Source organism: Mustela nivalis (assembly GCF_964662115.1).
Source record: "Mustela nivalis genome assembly, chromosome: 2".
Lineage (NCBI taxonomy): Eukaryota > Metazoa > Chordata > Mammalia > Carnivora > Mustelidae > Mustela > Mustela nivalis.
Window position 1 is genome coordinate 171710822 of NC_139021.1, and position 18684 is coordinate 171729505.

Sequence of the window (18684 nt, forward strand, 5' to 3'; positions counted from 1 at the left end):
CTCCCTTCACTAAAAAACTTCTATTTTTGTTCTTCTGACAACACCCAACCCATCACAGACCTCTCAGAAGTTAGAGCAGCTCTCCTTTCTGGTAAACTAGGGGTCACCTCTTGCAAAAAGCAAAAGTGATAGTCTAAAGCTTCAGGGCCCTGATTCACGATGACAGTCGGCCCCTTCCCAGCCCTCCTGCCCAAGTAACATTCCCTGAGATGCTGCTGGTCTCTCTGGTCCCGAGGGCTGAAAGTTAAGCATTACAGGAATGGAGTCAAAGTGAAATTGAGTCATTGGATTGGGAAATTCATTTTTGATTTCAGGACTTGGAAGTGGAAGAGTCTTTCGAGGTCATTAGGGAACAGAAGGAAATAGGGAATGTGGCTCTAAGAGGGGCTCTGATGCATGCTGTACCCATGATCACATCCCATCACAGGAGAGCAGTGCTCAAGAAAGAACTCCGGTCTCCCACTTCATCATCCAATCCTTCCATGGGAATGTACTACCTGCTGTAGAGGGCCTGCCATATTTGGATAATTTTTAAGAGGGACACATTTGGAGTCAACCTTAAAAAGAATTTTCAGATTTTTTTTTTGATGGAGTGTGATAAGAAACCATGAATAAGAATAAACAATTCAGCCTTTGAGAAATATATCAGCACCAGCACCAGACTATTCCATGATTATCTTATCCTAAAAGCAACTGATTTCTTGCTGCCAGTCATTCTGGGGAAATTAATCCCATAACAGGCTATGAGGCTGGCTTTAGATGAAGCAAGGAGAAATAAATATCCTTTTTTTCCTCAGGGCTAGAAGTGATCTGTGCCTTGGTATAAATGAAGGAAATGTCTGCAACATTTTCTAATGCTCAAGAAATAACGTGCTCCTCGATGGAGAGAGAATGAGTCAGTGTGGGGGGTGGGGGGAGGCGGAGGCAGCGCGGGAGAGAGCACAGGGTGAGTCAACCACAGAGGCGTACTTAAGGTCTTCCCTGGACCATGCTCGCTTTCCAGTTTCTCTGAACTATCAGTAAAGCCTCATTAAAAGTTACAGTCTAATACCTCTGTGTTCTAAAAAAAAAAAAAAAAATCTCAACAAGATACATGCACAAAGATGTTCAGTATAGCATAGCCTACTAAAGCAAACAAGCAAAGTATCTATCAATAAAGGACTATTAAATCAGGTATAGGAACAACCATGTGCTTGAACATTATACAGTCACAGAAATGAGCTCTATTTGTATGTACTAATATGGAAAGATCTCCAGATATATTATGCAAAAGGCCACCTGGATGGCTCAGTTGGTTAAGCGACTGCCTTCGGCTCAGGTCATGATCCTGGAGTCCTAGGATCGAGTCTGGCATCCGGCCCCCTGCTCGGAAGGGAGTCTGCTTCTCCCTCTGACCCTCCCCCTTCTCATGCTCTCTCTTTCTCTCATTCTCAAATACATAAAATCTAAAGAAAAAAAATTTTAAAAATGGTAATAAAAAAGATATATTATGCAAAAAGGCAAAGTGGATTTTTTTTTTTTAAGGAAGTAGGTAGGAAGATCAAAGTGTCATTGGTAACAGATGGATTGATTTTAGTGTCCTAGTGAACACATAACTTTTCCCACCAGACTGTGGGCTGCCTGCATGGCAACCCTCTTCTTCCAATTCTCTCAATAACTTACTTAGTAAATGTCTACTCAGCTTCAGATTCTCGGGTGGGCTAGGATCTGGGAAAATGGCTGGTCCTTGGCTCCCCAGAGTTTATAGACAACTTTGCACAGTGAAGTGTCAGCGTAACAGACACAAAAAAGAAAGAGCCTGGTGGGGGGGTGAGGGTGTGTGTGTAGCTGTTGGAGGATAAGCAGAGTTTCACCACCACATTCAAATTATGTTTAATAGCAGAGAAATCAAGGCAAAAAGATGCCTCCAAGGCATCCTGATTTAATCAAATGGATGCAGGGGACCAGGGCAGGCTCGTCTTCAAGAGATACTAGTCAAAGGCTCACTTAAAGCAAATGCTCTGAACACCAGTGAATAAATATCTTTTATCCCTTTAGACAGCTCGGCTGTGGAGGGAGAAAAGGCTGAGCTAAATGGTATCTGCCACTTCAGGCCAGATGCCCCTGTTCCCTTGTCACCCCTTCCAGGAGTGGAACATTCCCACCTTGCTCCCACTCTCCCTATGATAAACGTGTGCCAGGCTCACAGGAAAGCCTGATATGAACCTTAAAGTAGACAACCACTTAGTGTCCCTTCCACAGCTGTCTGGAAAGGGTTCAGGCCTCAGACCAGACCACCCTAAGGAGTGCAAATGTTCTAGAAGGCAGGATAGAGTGAACGTGACCATGGCCTTCCAATCACAGAGGGATATCAATCCCTGGTCTGACATGGCCTCTTGAGGCTGGGACTGTGCCTTTCCCACGGCTATACCTCTTTCCTTGAATAAGTGAATGCCGTCCTCAGCACTTGTCCAGCCTGCTTTGTGCAGACAGTAAAACTTGAGTGAGGCCCTCAGGTGATCCCTCACACTAATAACGCTGTCAAAGCATTTGCCAAGCTTTCCCAAAGGCCCTCTGTGGGATCCCACGCCTGTCTCTGCCTCTCTCCATGTTACCCGCTGGCTGGACTTTTCTGCTGCAGGAGGCCGGGTTCAAGTCAGCTCTGCTGGGGTCTTGTGAGCACCGCAAGCCAGAATGAAGAATGTGGTATTTTTAACCACACAGAAGTCTTTTACTTTTATGTAGCTAAATGTATCTACCTTCCCTTTTATGATTTTAAGGCTTCCTATTCTGTATAAAAGGTCAGGAGCCTCTAACATTCTCGTGTCATAAACCTGCCTTCTTCCAGGGTACTGATTGGTTTATTTATTTTATATTTAATTATTTAATACACTAGGAATTTTGTGCATATGGAATAGGAAAGGGGTCCACATTGACTTTTTCTAAATGGGTATTATACCCACATTATTTAGGGAACAATCTCTTTTTCTCACACAGATCTTAAAATGCCACTTTACTATAACTCCATTCCATATAGATGTGTTCACTGATCTTTTTCCACCATTTGATTTTTTTCTCCAAATGTAATTGGGTTAATCATTACAGTGTCATATCGTTTTAATATTCAGTTAGGCCAATCTCTCTTAATTACACTTCTGTTTCAGAATCTCGTTTGTTAGAATAAAGAAGAGTACATTTTGCTGTACCTCTACAAAAAGAGTCTGCTAGTACTTTAATCAGGACTTCCCTTCTTTTATAGAGACATTTTGGGGAAATGAACATTTTTACAAGATGGTGTTTTGTTATCCAGGAGCACGGTAGCTCTCTCTGATGGCTTAAACATGTCATGTTCCCGAAGGTAGTTTTTAAATTTTCCTCATAGCATTCCTGTTTGTTACACTTCACTTCAAATGTCTTCTTAATGCATACCATGCTTAATTACCATTTTTAAAATTCTAATAACATGCCATTTCCTGTTTTGGAATCCTTCTCTACCACTCCTCCATTTTGCAAATTCCACTCGTTTTTCAAAGCCCTATTCCAATACCACGTGCTTGTAAGGTGTTTCTTGGTCCAATATCCACCAGGATGGACCGCTGCTCTTCCTCTGTTCCTTCACTGTCTTATATGTGCCACCATCACAACACTGGCCCCTTGCAGCTTCTGTACACAGGTCGCTCACCTTCCCTCGTCAGAGAGCTCTGCAATTAGAGAAACTAGGAACCCCCACCCCACGCCCACACCCACACCACCCCCAAGCATGGCTCACAGTAAGCACTCACTGATTACATCAAGTGAATGAATGAATGATTGAATGAATGAATGCCATATATTTCTTCATGTTTCAGCAGCATTTTGTAGTGCTAATGATAATGTTGATAAATGGTAAAATTTGCAATAATATAACAGGTTTTTTCCTTAAACACAAGCCATGTTTAAAAATGCAGAAAACTATCTCATAATGAGAAATAATAAATAACTAAGAAATAAACCGTAGATACACTATTTTTGTGGCATATATTTCAGCCTAATATAAAGAGGTGAGTAGAGTATACTCACCATTGACAAGATCTTGGATCAACCACTTACTAGCTAGATGGTCTCAAGCAAGTTACTACTTCTAGGCCTCATGTCCTCTATCTGTATAATGGACACAATAAAAATCTTCATAATAGAATGTCTAAGAAATATCTCAAACTGAAATGTCCAAACAAAGCGCTTGATTCTGTACTCCTCAAACCTGCTCCTTCTGCACTCTTTCCCATCCCTGCTGTCCTCACAGGTGCGAGAAGGAGGAGGAGAAGGAGGAGAAGAAAAAGAAGAAGAAGGAGAAGGAGAGAGAAAAAAGGAACAGAAAAAGGAAGCATCCTCAATTCTCCTCCTTGTGCTCCATGCTTCCAACGCACCAGCAAGTCCCATGAACACTTCCTTAGAAATAGCTCCAGAACCCAGTGACTTCTTACCAGCTGCTCTCCTACCATCTGGTCTAGGTCACCACCTTCTCTTTTCTGACCATTACAGGAGCCTCCTTGCTGGTCTTCCTGCTCACTGTTGTCTGTTCTCCACGTTGTTAACCAAGCAATCTTTCCTAACGCCATCAAATCAAGTCACAACTCTGCTGAGAACTACCCAAGGCTCTCCTATCTCAGTTGGCCTCACTCAGAGGAAAACTCAAGGATGTAATCTGCAAGGATGACCATCCTACTCCTGTCCCCAACCTCATCTAACTTCCTCTCACCTGTGCTCTCTGGCAACAGCGGCCCCCCTGCTGGTCCTCAAGACAGACCTCAAGCCTTCGCATTGTTTGTCTCACTGTCTAGAAAACCCTCTCTCAGAATCTACATGACCCTCCTCATTTCCTTTGGGTCCCTGCTCAAATGTTACTTTATAAAAAAGGCCTCCCACTATCATCCCATATAAAATAGCACCTTCCCTGCCCTTAATTCCCTAGCATTCTCTCTTCTACTTCTTCTTTATTTTCTTTATAGCCCTCTATCACCACGTTTATTTGGTAAGTGTCTGCCTTACCCCAATACCTAAAACAACCTGAGCACTTAGCAGGTGTTCAACTAAATACTTATTGAATGACTGAACACACAAATACAGGATTTATAACTACATTTCTACAATTTCTATAAAGTCTAGCCACAGAATAGATTCTCCTAAAACAAACAGTAACTAAGGAGCTGGTGAGAAAACTAAACCATCACGGATGCTCAGGCTCATTACTTAACCCAACTGCTTAAATGAATCAAAATAAAGATTCCCTTGTTTTACACAGAACAGCAACAACAAAAGTCTCCTTGGAAGCCATTAGAGATTGCCAACCTAAACCTCTTTTTTGCATTTTTTTGTAACATTTAAAAATTATGGCTTTCCCCCTCCTCCCTCCTCCCCCCAGACTCTGGGACTCCTCTCCTTCTGTTCATTCCTATTTGGAGCTGAAAGCCAGAAATAGCTGTTTACTGCATTGTCCTCATTTCCCTGCATTGTTACCATTCAGTTCTCCGGTGGCTCCCCTGTGGTAGATGTGTTTTGTAAATGAATTCTCAATAAGCTGGAGAAGAAAAGCATGCGTAAAGACCTTGGACACAGTCTAAAGCCAAACATAGGACAGGGTATTTTCTTTAGGAGAAACTATGAATTGACTAACAGTTTCATATATACCATCAAAATATTATTTTCTACATAATGGTATTATAGGACTGGAGAAAGTACACATTGTATAAGGAACTTTAATTTATTAAAATGTAAATAGTAATAATTTTGTATGTAGAGCACTTCCTCTTATAAGACTGAAAAAAGTTATCTAACACGGGACCAAAGTCATATGATCTCTAATCGGTCAGCAAGTAAATTTTTGAGTGCTTGACCCACAACTCCTGTTTTCTTTTTTATTCTAATGGTGGGCTCACTAAGACAAAGGATTTTACATGTACATCTGCTAAATAAGGACGTGCCCGTCCAGTTATCATAAAACAAAATATGGACAAATTCCTTATAGTAGTAAATGCATATTACATAGTTTTCCTAATAAAATAAAGCAGTGTACTAGGGAAATACACCTCCAACACATTGGAGAGAGTCCTCAAGTACACAGTGAGTCCAAGAATAACAAGTAAATCAAACATTTTAAAGCTGCTTCAAAACTGCATTAACTGGAAGAAAAGAACCGTTCATTCAAAATGACTATGGGAGAGTGGGGGGCACCTGGGTGGTTCAGTAGGTTAAGTGGCTGATTCTTGATTTTGGTTCAAGTCATGATCTCTGGGTCATAAGATCAAGGCCCATCTGGGGCTCTCTCTCTCCCTCTCCCCTGCACCTTCCCCCTCTCTAATAAAAAAAATTAAAGTAAATAAAATGTTTGCAGAAGGACCAAAGATACTAAAGATTTCCATTCCACAATAGCCCTGCACTAGATAATTTACACCCAATAGAAATAAATTCTATTTATAATGTGAATTTACCAACACCCCCCCTCAAAAAATTCACAAATACACCAAAAATTCATTTGGGTTTGACTTTGTACTAAATGTTTTTGTTTGTCTCTAGTAGCAATTACATCTGAACATATCAAGTTCCCATGAGAGGGAACAACCCAGAAAAGTACTAGACTGATGGGAAGAAATAGCCACCTCAGGATTTAATTTGAAATTTGATGCTGATAATATACAATGTAGCTAATACTACAAATAGAAACTCAGAAATTGACCAAAACTGTATCTTTTGAGACAAAGGAATACAATCCCACCAAAGCATGTTCTGGCTAGAAACAGTTAGGAAAGCCAGGGTCCCAATTTGCAGGGGATAGCCCCACTATGTGACTGTTATCCAGTGTCCCATCCGGTTTAGCATTTGTCCTAGACAGAAATACCCCATTTTGTTGTTTACTTATACGGCACATGCAAAATATATTATAGATTTAAATGTGAGCAATAAATGTTGATCAGCTCCTAATTGCCCCAGTCTAATTCAATCACAAATTCTAACCCCCTTTAATTCTTTTCTACCCCAAAATCATGACAATGCTTCCTTACCCCAGACTGTTCATTAGATATTTGTTAGATTACTTCATTAATTAATATATTAGTATCACTAGCCCAGAAATGTATGAGATAGAATAAATCTGGCTACTTGAGGAGAAAGGTTGAATAAATATTATCTGATTGATTAGCAGCGGGAAAGGTCAAAAGACCAAAAGAGTTAACTACTGCCCATCATAGTCTTCTTGCTTGCTGTCAAGAAATTTACAGAAAAATGGTTGACATTTCTGTTCTTGAGGAAGAAGAGAGAAGAAAGCATATATTTTCTTAAATGGAATCCTTTTATAACTAACATAAATTGTAACTCCATTTGCTTCTCTTCCCTTCTCAATAAAGAATGAATGTAATAATTAATTTATACTAGCAAATACTTATTTTTCTAACTCAGATACAATCTCTCTATTTTCAAGTTTCAATAATCTTGTTGTAGCTACATTAATCCCTCTATTGGTCTCATATATTCTCCCTCTCTCTGCCTCTTATCATTCTCTGTCCCTCTCTCTCTCTTTCTTTTTTTACCCTTAAAACAGTTCCCTCTCCAGTTTGTATGTGAGTTGGTTTTGGCCTCAGGCTGTTGTCTGTGACAGGATGACATTTGTGCTCTAGACCATGAGGCACTTACAAAGGCAGCAAAAAGCATTCCCTAAACTGCATGGGAGAAGACAAGAGATAAACATGGAAGTGCCTCGGGGGAGCCTGCAGTTAATGGGGGCTTGTTCTGTCCAAAGGCTAGAGTCATAGGTACCTGAGGAGCTTTACCATGCTATCTCCAAGACGGATCGACAAGATGGGCTACAGAAGACAACAAATCCAGACAGCGGGATTTTCAATGATGTGTGTATGATTATGAACTCTAGGAAGGCTCAATGGATATCTATGGGATGGATGGATGGATGGATGCAAGGATGATATTGCTAGAGATGGCTACTTGAACCAGAGTGAAATACTAACCGTTCACATTCCTTTTCCTTTCCCTATCCAAGTACACAGGAAACCAGGGATTAAGCAGATAATGGGCAGCCACAAGTGAAGAACATACGAAGTCTTACTGAGTAGCATCTTGTGACTGGAGCAACGGAATGGCAAACTGTATCAAGTGATTAGTACTACTTACATCAATGAATACTAATATAGATTCAGTTAGGATGAACCTGAAATCATGGGCTCATGAAAGAAAATATTTCTCCCATAAAAGATGATAAAGACTAATTTACCATCTCAAAGGAAATGTTCCATAAATTTTACAAAATTTCATCTTTAATTTTAATGGGCTCTATTAATTAGTGTGGCTTTGTTCTTCCTTCAAAGTGAGGGAGCTAGTAAAGTGCATATAAAAACAGGATCAAGTTCGGGGCACCTGGGTGGCTCAGTCAGCTAAGTGACTGCCTTCGGCTTGAGTCATGATCCCAGAGGCCTGGGGTCAAGCCTCGAGATGGGTTCCCTGCTCAGAGGAGAGCCAGCTTCTCCCTGTCCCTCTGACTGCCGCTCTGCCTACTTATGTTTTCTCTATTTCTCTGTCAAGTAAACAAATTTAAAAAAAAAATTTTTTTTTTAATAGGATCAGGTTAAAAACACACACTTCTTAAAAAAAAAAAAAAAAAAAAAAAAAGAACGCACACTTCTGGGGCACCTGGTTGGCTCAGTGGGTTAAGCCTCTGCCTTCAGTTCAGGTCAGTTCAGTTCAGATCTCAGGGTCCTGGGATGGAGCCCCGCATCAGGCTCTCTGCTCAGCAGGGAGCCTGCTTCCCCCTCTGTCTGCCTCTCTGCCTACTTGTGATCTCTCTCTCTGTCAAATAAATAAGTAAAATCTTAAAAAAAAAAAAAAAAAAAGAACACACACTTCTTTGTGTGTGTTCATATGTACTTCTTTGTTTTTCATATGTACTTCACTTGTGGCTGCCCATTATCTGCTTAATCCCTGGTATCCAGTGTACTTGGATAGGGAAAGGAAAAGGAATGTGAATGGTTAGTATTTCACTCTGGTTCAAGTAGCCATCTCTAGCAATATCATCCTTGCATCGTCCATCCATCCCATAGAATGGCCTCACTCCTTCCCTTTGCTATAGACAAATATGTTGTTTGGCTGTTCTGTATGCAGCCTTCCTGTGTGCCAGCATTCTTAGCATGGGATGTTGTGGTGTCAAGTACAAAGCTAAGGATAAGGCTCAGATAGCCTAATCTGCCATATGAAAGGAAACACAACAGGGGGCCTTTGGCAAGATTTCTACCTCAGTGAGAACTGTGGTCAGGATAAAATGTAACTTCCTGCAGCATTATGTGGTGATAAAATACCATTTCTAATGTGGATTGTGGGCAGTTGCACAACCAGGGATGAGTTGTTACCTGAATGTTACCAAGAAGAGACCTCTCCCTTTCCTTCTCTGCATTTGTAGCTCTCTATTTAGGAAAAGACTGTGTTGTAGAGGCTTACTAGTTTCATCCATTATCCCCTTGTCTTCCTGTTCTTCTAGCCTCCCCACCACAAATCTTGTGCCCCCTCGTATTTCCCAGACTTCTTCCCCACATACCCTGCACCCTCACTCCTCCGTGCTTCACCTGTGCTGCTCCTTCTAGAAAGAAAGCACATCTTTAGTGTTCTGCCTGTCACATTCCTACTCACCCTCCAAGGCCCAGTTAACATATCAGATTCCATCTCCTCTGTGAAGGAAAGATGTTCTGGTTATTGGCAGCTACAATTAGTTGATCTTCCCGTAGCATGATTACTCCCAGATGAAAATCTTTACCATATCCTATTCCAATCAGCTGTGTATATAACTTTACACACACACACACACACATACACATAAACACACACTTAACTCAGTTTATGTTCCTCTGAGTTGAGGACTAACCTTTTTTCATTGGATATAACTAGTCCCTAATAGAGTAAGACATGCTATTATATTTAGTGATGTAAACTTCCAAATAAGATCAGAAATAGGTACATGTTCATAAAAATCAGTTACTTAAGACTTTGACTAATCCTCAGAAACATACAGACATAATACATACAGAACATACATAAAATAACTTGATATTTATAATTTCAAATATAAAAACTGGTCTAAGAATTGGTTTTGCTATTAAAAACCATTGACATGCATATCAACTTCATTAGAATAGTTGCCTATGCAAAAAATAAAAATTAAAAAATTTTAAAAAAAGGAATGGGAGAGGCTCCTGACTGGTCCAGTCAGAGGAACATGCAACTCTTGATCTCACAGTCATGAGTTAGGCCCCACATTGGGCTTAAAGATTACTAAAAAAAAATTTTTTTAAAGTTTAAAATAAATAAATAGATAGGCAGCTAAGATAAGAGCAGAGTCGGATGAACTCATGATGACAATAAGCCATAACCTGAGAAAATATGATTAACTCCAACTTCTCTACCTGAGGTTTTAAAACTAAACACAAATGGATAAATAAAAGGTAATGCTATTTGCAGATACAATGTGGGAACAATTTAACCTTCTGAAAATCTTTTCTGAAAGATGATTCTCCCACTTACAAGATACTAATGTCAAAAAGTATTTCTCTTATGTTAAAAAAAAATCTACATATTGAATTAGAACCCATTTATTCTAAATACAAGAAAAGTGCTAGAAGTATAATGTGTTGCTCTTTTGACTTTTTTCATATCAAAACTAATAATGGCTAAACTTGGCTTTCAAACATATCTTATTTGTCTTCAGTTTGTTAAACTGCTTGAGGCTCTGTAACCAGAGGAAAAAACTTGGCTAAGACAGGCCAGGAAAATGGCCCCCATATAACACCAAATAAACACCCCTCCCCATGCGTTAATCTTTACAGCATCACCATGAAAAACTGATAAGGGCTGAGTGATGCAACTGGTTGTTGTAACAGCCATCGAGTTCCACGAAGAGGTAAGAGAGAGAAGGAAGAAATGGGACGGAAGTCTCCCCGTTGTCAACAAAGAGAGACAAGCTCGTGGAGTCCCACCATAAGCACGGAACTGGAAGAGGTCAACAAAAAGAATGTAGCTCTGATTCTTATGGTCGCCCTACATCCCAGCACTGTGGAGGAACCATCATCCAGCAGAGGACTTGACTGCTACTCTAGAAAGCTGATGGCAGCCCTCGCTGCCTCTCTGCCTTCAGCAGATACGGCCCAGGACTCAGCATGGTCTGCAACCAAAGCCCCCATGCCAAAGCGAGGATACTTGAGGCCAATCGCATCCAACCACCTCTCTCATTCCTGCAGTCTGACTCATGGAAACAATGAAGAGCTCCCATCCCTGTTCATTTCCTCTCCCCTCTCATCGCCTTCTCCCTTGTGCTTCTTCCCTCTGACTGCACATTTTCTCACCACGGAAAACCTTCCATTGTGCTGTCTGGAACCACAGCTCCTTATAAATAAAACTCCCTACATCCTTAGCCTTTCCCCGAAGTGCCCTCTGCCATCTCCTGACTCAGCTGAGATTCGGCTCTCCTCTCGCTGGCAAGCGTGCCATCCCACACCAACACGTTTTCCAGGTCAACACACATCGTACTGTTTCTCTTCTATGCCCCCTCCCTAAAGAGCCCGTCCCTTAATCCCATCCTTGGTCATCTGGCTCATCTAAGAATCAAGCTCGTTCCTTAAGAACACAAAAGTCCGTTTTCTTCAAGATCTCATAGTCCTTAACCCCATGGCTATATTCTCGGCCACTCTTTCCTATCACCAAAATACTCTCCCTATATATCCCATATTATTTCTCTCTTTCTCCCTGCACTCAGCATATCCTATTAATGTAAGTATTTATGCATTTGTCTCTTCCACAAAATTGTGAGCTCCTGGGTCCTGTTCACCAACTGCTGGCACATAACAGGTGTGCAATAAATACTGAATGAATGAATAAAAACCTATGTTCCTGACTTGACAAAAATGAATGAATGGGGAGGAATTGTACATTTTTTCTTTACTAGATTTTTCTCTCAATCTATTAAGGCTATGCCTACTTCTTAGCAAACAACAGAAAGATGTATTTAAAAAAAAGCCAGCTATCTCCCCTCCTCACTCTTGCCTTTGAGGTAATCTTGGTGTCTATGGTATTTTCTGTGCCTCCAGAGCACACAAACATATGCACACATATGGATTTCTCTGAGTTTACAAAACCGGGATTGTGCATTATATATACTTTATTCTAAAACTTGCCTTTTTCCACTTAACCATGTATCATGGCCATCCCTCCAGACAAAACACATTATGAATCTAACTCATTCTTTCTAATAGTTGCATAATTGTCCATCGTATGGACGTACCATAACTTAGTCACTCATTTCCCAGTGGATGAACATTCAGATTTCTTCCAGTTTTATGGAAGTTCTAAAAACAAAGATTATGATCTAACATTTCTAGAGCATACATACTTTGAGGTCTTTCTCTGCCAGAGCAATGGACTCTATCTACATACACCTGCACCTTTCTTCTCAAGACTCAAGATTCTGAAAACCTAGTGGGCTCATGAGTGATCTCTTACATGTACACTGTCACATGTCTTGTACAGACTAGGCATTTAAGATTTATTATATTTAACCAAATCTAACTAGATGGAAACTTTCAGGCAGTAGGCACAGTATGTACTGCTTGTCATACCTAATTCTCAGGATTTGGGAGGAAGAGAGTTAAAAATAGGGAATTTTCATTCTTAATTTTATATATTTCTGTTTGAATGTATATATTACTTTATAATTTAAATATTTAGTATATCTATAAATTTGGTAATATAAAATATTTTTATTACATTAATATATTATTAATGAATTATAACACATTACTTTTATAATTCATAAGCAGCTTTAAAAAAAATGATACAGAACCCTAAATTAGAAGAAACAAGCTTTAATTCAGTGGCTGCCAAATCTGTCTATACATTAAGAATCCACTGGGGGCTTAGTAAACATTCAGATTCCCAGGCCTCTCCATGAATATTCTGACTCAGTAAATCTGAAACAGGGCCCTCACATCAGTATGTCAACTATTCCAGATGATTGTTATGGCTGTACTGTAATGGTTTACGGAACTACCTGGGGAGCTTTTCATGTACATGGATTTGGGGATTCTGTCTTCAGAGTTTATGAGCCGCTAGATCTGGAATGAGGCCTAGGAATCAACATTTTAAAAAGATTATCTAGATCATTCTCCCCAGTTTTAGGAACTCTGTTCTAAAGTGTTGTAATTTCCTTTAGTTGGCAACCCAAAACTCAAGATATGATAGCTCCATTTAGGCCTTCAGTAGTAAAAGTACACCACCAAATTAAAAGTCTTTGATGAAAATATTCTAAAAGGAAAAAAAAGAAAGAAAATATTCTAAAAGACCATAAGATGGTAATGTCTTATCTTGTCCTATTATGGAATTAAAGAATACTTCTTATTGTTAGTTTGAGTAGGGAATTGAATTTTACAACCCTGTTTCTATCTTAAAGACCAGATGAATTAAAGAATGATCTTTTTCTCGGGTGCCTGGGTGGCTCAGTGGGTTAAGCCGCTGCCTTCGGCTCGGGTCATGATCTCAGGGTCCTGGGATCGAGTCCCGCATCGGGCTCTCTGCTCAGCAGGGAGCCTGCTTCCCTCTCTCTCTCTCTGCCTGCCTCTCCATCTACTTGTGATTTCTCTCTGTCAAATAAATAAATAAAATCTTAAAAAAAAAAAAAGAATGATCTTTTTCTCTCTAAAATTTTTAATAAAACCACTTCTCTTATGAAATTCAATAGTTTTCGATGTTTAAAAAATAGTTCTACCCCACTATAACCTACAAGGCTAGATATTAGAAATAAGCAGAGATCACTTCTTAGATTAATGAAATTTATCTTTCCAAATGTCTAAAGACCTTTCCACTTACAAATTGGGTATTTAAATAGATACATTAACTTTCTGACCCTGAAACTTTATCTCTACTTTCAGGAGTATAGGTGAGAGCAGATACTGAATTAAAAAACCACACAGTAAAGCTCACAGTTTTGACATCTTTTGTAAAAGAATAAATGGCAAGCAGACATTTTTCCAAACCAGCTTAATTCAATAGCTCCTCTATTAGGTACTCTGCTAATCACCTAGAATTGGATTTGTTTGGTTGATTGGTTGATTGGTTGGTGGGTGGGGGGTTTTTTGGTTTTGTTTTACAAATTCATAAAAATAAAAGCACTTCGTAAAAGCATTAGAAAAATCCTCAGTCAGTAATACATTAAGAAGTTCTGGTCCTCTAAACTGAAGTAGGAGGAAACAGAGTGGAAATCCCAAGTTAGTAACAGTAGGATCAAGTGGTCTTTTTCCCTTCACTCTGTCCTTACCAAGTGCCCATGAATGCATTGGGAATTCCTACTTACTTACAAAGGCCATCTCCTTTAAACTCATGTATAGGGCATTTTCTCTCTCGTCTTGGAAAATCAATGACTGGGATGTTTACTATAATATTTAAAGGACTAATAACTTTGAAAAGGCAGTAAAACATAGTGATGTGATCAGAAGTCAGACAGACCTGGATGCGAATCAGGATCTGTGACTTACCAACTATTTGAGCGCAGGCAAGTTATACAATCTCTCAATATCTCAGTTCCCTCATCTGTGAAATGGGTAGGTAATAACAGTATCTACTTGACAGTTGTTGTGAAAATTAAATAATTTAATACATGCAAAGTACCTGACACATAATAAGTATGCAATGACTGTCACCGATTATCATGGTTTTTTGTCCCTGCAATATTAGTCATATTTTTAACTGTTAAATGCAAAATTATCAACACAGTTTGAAGAGAAAACAAGACAACTGAGTGACATGTCTGTGTCTGACTCCAAATCTTCCTTCTTGAAACCAGATTCAAGAAGAAATATTTGAGAAATATTGAGAAATATTTGAACCCAACCCAGAGGTCTAGCTCTCCGAATCCCTGGGGCCGTCCTCATTCATAACCTCAGATAAAGCACAGAGACCCCATAACAGAAGGGGCCAGAGATACGGCGAAACTTCCAGGGATGTTTGTGGGGGTGAGTGGGAGGGAATTGGTTTCTTAATGAACTTGATGCTTCCTGGGACATAGCAGGTTCCCAGTAGTAGTAGTTATGAGGCTCCTACAGTGCAAGGTACTGTACTAAGTGGTCTGGGTGATGTCAAGTTGGGTCAGAAGTGGACTCTGACCATAGACAGCTTTACAATCTATGAGAGAGATTCTTCCCATGTGCCTTGTCGTACTCAGAACAGAGATCAGGACCAAAAGCCTCCGTGCTAGAACGCAGTTTAGGGATTGTACAGCTGGAGTCGCTTGGATGATCTATACACACACCCAGACCCCTAGAATCACATCTGTTCCACCCTCTTTTTTCTTTCTTTAATTACAAATCATTAGGCAACATCAGGCAGGGAGTATCTTGGGGCCTCCTGTCAGCTCCGGAGCCCAGTATTTACAAATGTACATTCTGTCATTCCACCTAGCCTTCCCACCCCATGTCCAGGTATGGAACCTCTCAACCATATTGCCATATCAACCAAGACCCGTTTCCTTCAAAAGAAATCTAAACATAAGAAATGAGTCCATTCATTACATGCCCCAGAGTGAACCCTGGAAAGCAGCACTAAATTATCCAACAGATGTTATTAAATTCCTTAACTGCCCCACTCCAAAAGCAGGGTTAACCCTTCAGACTCAAAAAAAAAAAAAAAAAAGAGACGCAAAAACAACTCTGCAACTCCTCTTACAAGTTTTAGGGTATCAAAAGGGGTGGTACTTACTGCTTTGCAAATACTCTTTCTAAAGATAATCAATATTTTCCTTAAACACTTATGGCAAAGCAACCAAGTCGCTCATTTTAATTGCTAGCAAACTGCACAATGACTTGATCTCTTTAATATTTCACTCATAGTAGCAGCCACTGAGCTATGACTAACCCACTCTCCCCAGCATCACCACTGGCTCCAGATGGCAAGAAATACATTCCCTTCACTCTTGCCTGAAAAGCAATTTGGAATTTTTTATTTTATTTTATTTTACTTTCACCCAGTTTTACCTGCAGTAATTGTTTCACTCCAGAAAGAAAATGGGTGGGAAATGAAGATTAATGCTAAGAGGAGTACAGGTAAGGGAATTTACTTTTTTTAATGGGGTATAAGCACTGCAGCTTTAAATCCTACTGCATCAAGCCCTGGATTCCTTCCATAACCAAGCTGCAAAATGGTAACAAGAAGGAGGAAAAAAATACCTCTTCCTCTCCTGGACAGCCCTTCTGGCGGCTCCTCAGCAGGACGCGCAACGGGAAGCCCATCCCCCACGCCCTCCCAGCCCAGCCGTCAGGCTTGCACAGGTGAGCCAGGCACCGACCTTGGCCCTCAGGTTTCGCCCACATCCGGGGATCAAGGTCAAGGGCGAGGGCTTCCTTTTACCCCCCGCCCCCAAGTCGCCCAGAGCCCAGGGATCCCCTGCCAAAGTTTCAGGCCGGGTTGGGGCCAGCGCGACTCCCACAGCCCCTCGCCCTTCCGCACCTGCCCGGCCCGCCCTGGTCTGCGCCCTGCCCCGCGGGGCCTGGCACGGGGTCGAGGGACGGTGCCCACTTGGTCCCCACTCACCCCTTGCGGACATGGTTCAGGCAGCAGGAGCCGAAGCGGAGAGGGCAGAGGAGGAACCCGGCAGGGCGTGGGGAGGAAAATATCTCCGAAACGCACCCCAGCGCACACGCGCCCGCCGTCCGCCGTGGGGAGGCGGCTGGCAGCGCGGGGACGCCGCCCGCAGGACACCTGGCCGCCCGCTGGGCGCAGCGCGGCAGGCTGGCGGGGACGCTGCGACCGCGGGGACCCGCCGCTGGGCGCGGCAACGCTGACAGCCCGCGGCCCGCGCTGGGCGGGGCCCGCCTCTCCGGCCTCCCCCGCCTCCCGGCCTCCCGGGCCTCCCCCGCCTCCCCCGCCCCGGCCGGGCCCACCCTGTGCAGCGGCCGCTGGGGACCTGCCGCCCGCTCGGCTGCCGCGCCAGGCGGGGCTTTTGTCCCCGAGCGAGGTGGGGCGTGCGGTAAGGGTCTGCGTCCTCCCCTCCCCCGACTGGGATTCTTAATTTAAAATAATTATTAATAATATTGGTGCTATTATTAGTGGCTTTCCAGCCTCCCGCTTTGGTCCCGGAGAAAGCAAGCAAGAAAGAGCCGTTCTGCTCCCTCCCCTAAGTAATGCCCTTGACCACCAAGGATGACCACGACTGCCTCAGGGGGCTTGGACCTCAGTGGGAAGAAGGCCTCGGGCAGCTCACGCTGGGCGGTCAATGCAAAATTAGCGACCTGTGAGCTCCTTCGAAGTCGACTGGGTGGGATGGGCGGGACTGGACTTCGGCGACCTTTGAGGTAAAACCCTGCAGAGCAGGGCTGAGCCCGCTGGGCTTGGCGTCTTGAGGCAACACTCAAGGGATGCCTGTAGACTCATTTGATTCATTGTTTCTACTCGGAAGTGTCAGAGCGGGCCTGGATTGGAGACGGGGCGAGCACTGCAAACAAATCCACTTTTTCTATATACCAGGGTGAAAACGAGAAAATACAAAAACAGTCTTTTGGTGTCCAGAATATAAACCCTGAAGGTAGAGCATTCGTGGTAGTAAGCAAGACAGCAAAAACCACCAGATCCAGAAATCATGAACTGAAGAGGTGCGATTCTAAGCTTTGAGAGCAATCACAGTACCTTACTTAACCTGTAAGACGGGTGGAGGGATTCCAAATTTGAGGAATTCACACGCATTCCCTTCTCTGTCAGCTTACTCCTCTATACACGCTCACAACATATATTCTAGTTATTTCCTATGTAGCCACTTTCCGGATCCATCCTGATATGTATAATTCATCTGATAAGCCAGAAGTATTGGAAGAACAGGTGAACATAATAGCTCTAGAAAAAAAAATAATAAATTGGTGGATAATTGAGCATCATCAAAGAAAGCCTAATCAAATATTCAGATGGGGAAGGAATTACAAGATAAGAGATCAATAAGGAAACTCGAAATTCTCAAATTCAACTACCAACTACAAAAATTAACTCATTTATCCATCATGATAACATCTTTTTTTTTTTTTTTTTTTTTGCTGAATTCTAGGCAAAAAACTTGCCAATAAATCACAATCCAGTTGGTTCAGTCTCAAAATAACTCTTCTTTCCAGCTATCCTCAGTCCCTTATTAACCCTTCTGACCCAATGGACAATTACACGAATAGCCCAGCTGCTCTCCCCACACCTGGTCTCCACTCCTCCAGGTCATTCTGACTATAACCTTGAGAATAGTTTTCCTAAAACACTATTTATACTACAGCATCTTCATACTCCAAAACCTCCAGTGCATTCCCATTGATCTCCAGACAAAGCCTCAACAATTCCAAGTGTCTTCATATATACAATGAATCCATTCAACGGAATTTCATTGAAATATACTATGTACCATTCTGTATGGTTAAGTACTAGAGTTATACCTGTGAATAAGATAGAAATGCCCACATGGAGCTGAAGGTCTACAAAGATTTTTTTTTTTTTTAAGATTTTATCTATTCAGTTGACAGAGATCACAAGTAGGCAGAGAGGCAGGCAGAGAGATGGAGGGAGAAGCAGGCTGTCTGCTCAGCAGGGAGCCTGAGGCGGGCCTCGATCCCAGGACCCTGGGATCAGGACCTGAGACCAAGCCAGAGGCTTAACCCACTGAGCCACCCA

General features: G+C 41.7%; 1 protein-coding gene across 3 annotated transcripts in view; it reads right to left on the bottom strand.

Moving 5' to 3' along the window:
* Positions 1-16846, bottom strand: part of ABLIM1 (actin binding LIM protein 1) — a 299644-nt gene extending 282798 nt beyond the window's left edge. The window contains exon 1 of one of the 3 annotated variants that reach the window (XM_082721481.1): positions 16579-16846. In XM_082721481.1, coding sequence (XP_082577607.1) covers positions 16579-16591 — 13 coding nt within the window. In that variant the 5' untranslated portion in view covers positions 16592-16846. The remainder of the gene's footprint in view (positions 1-16578) is intronic. The other 2 variants (XM_082721486.1, XM_082721488.1) reach the window with 2 other exon arrangements.
* Between the last annotated feature and the right edge of the window lie 1838 nt (positions 16847-18684).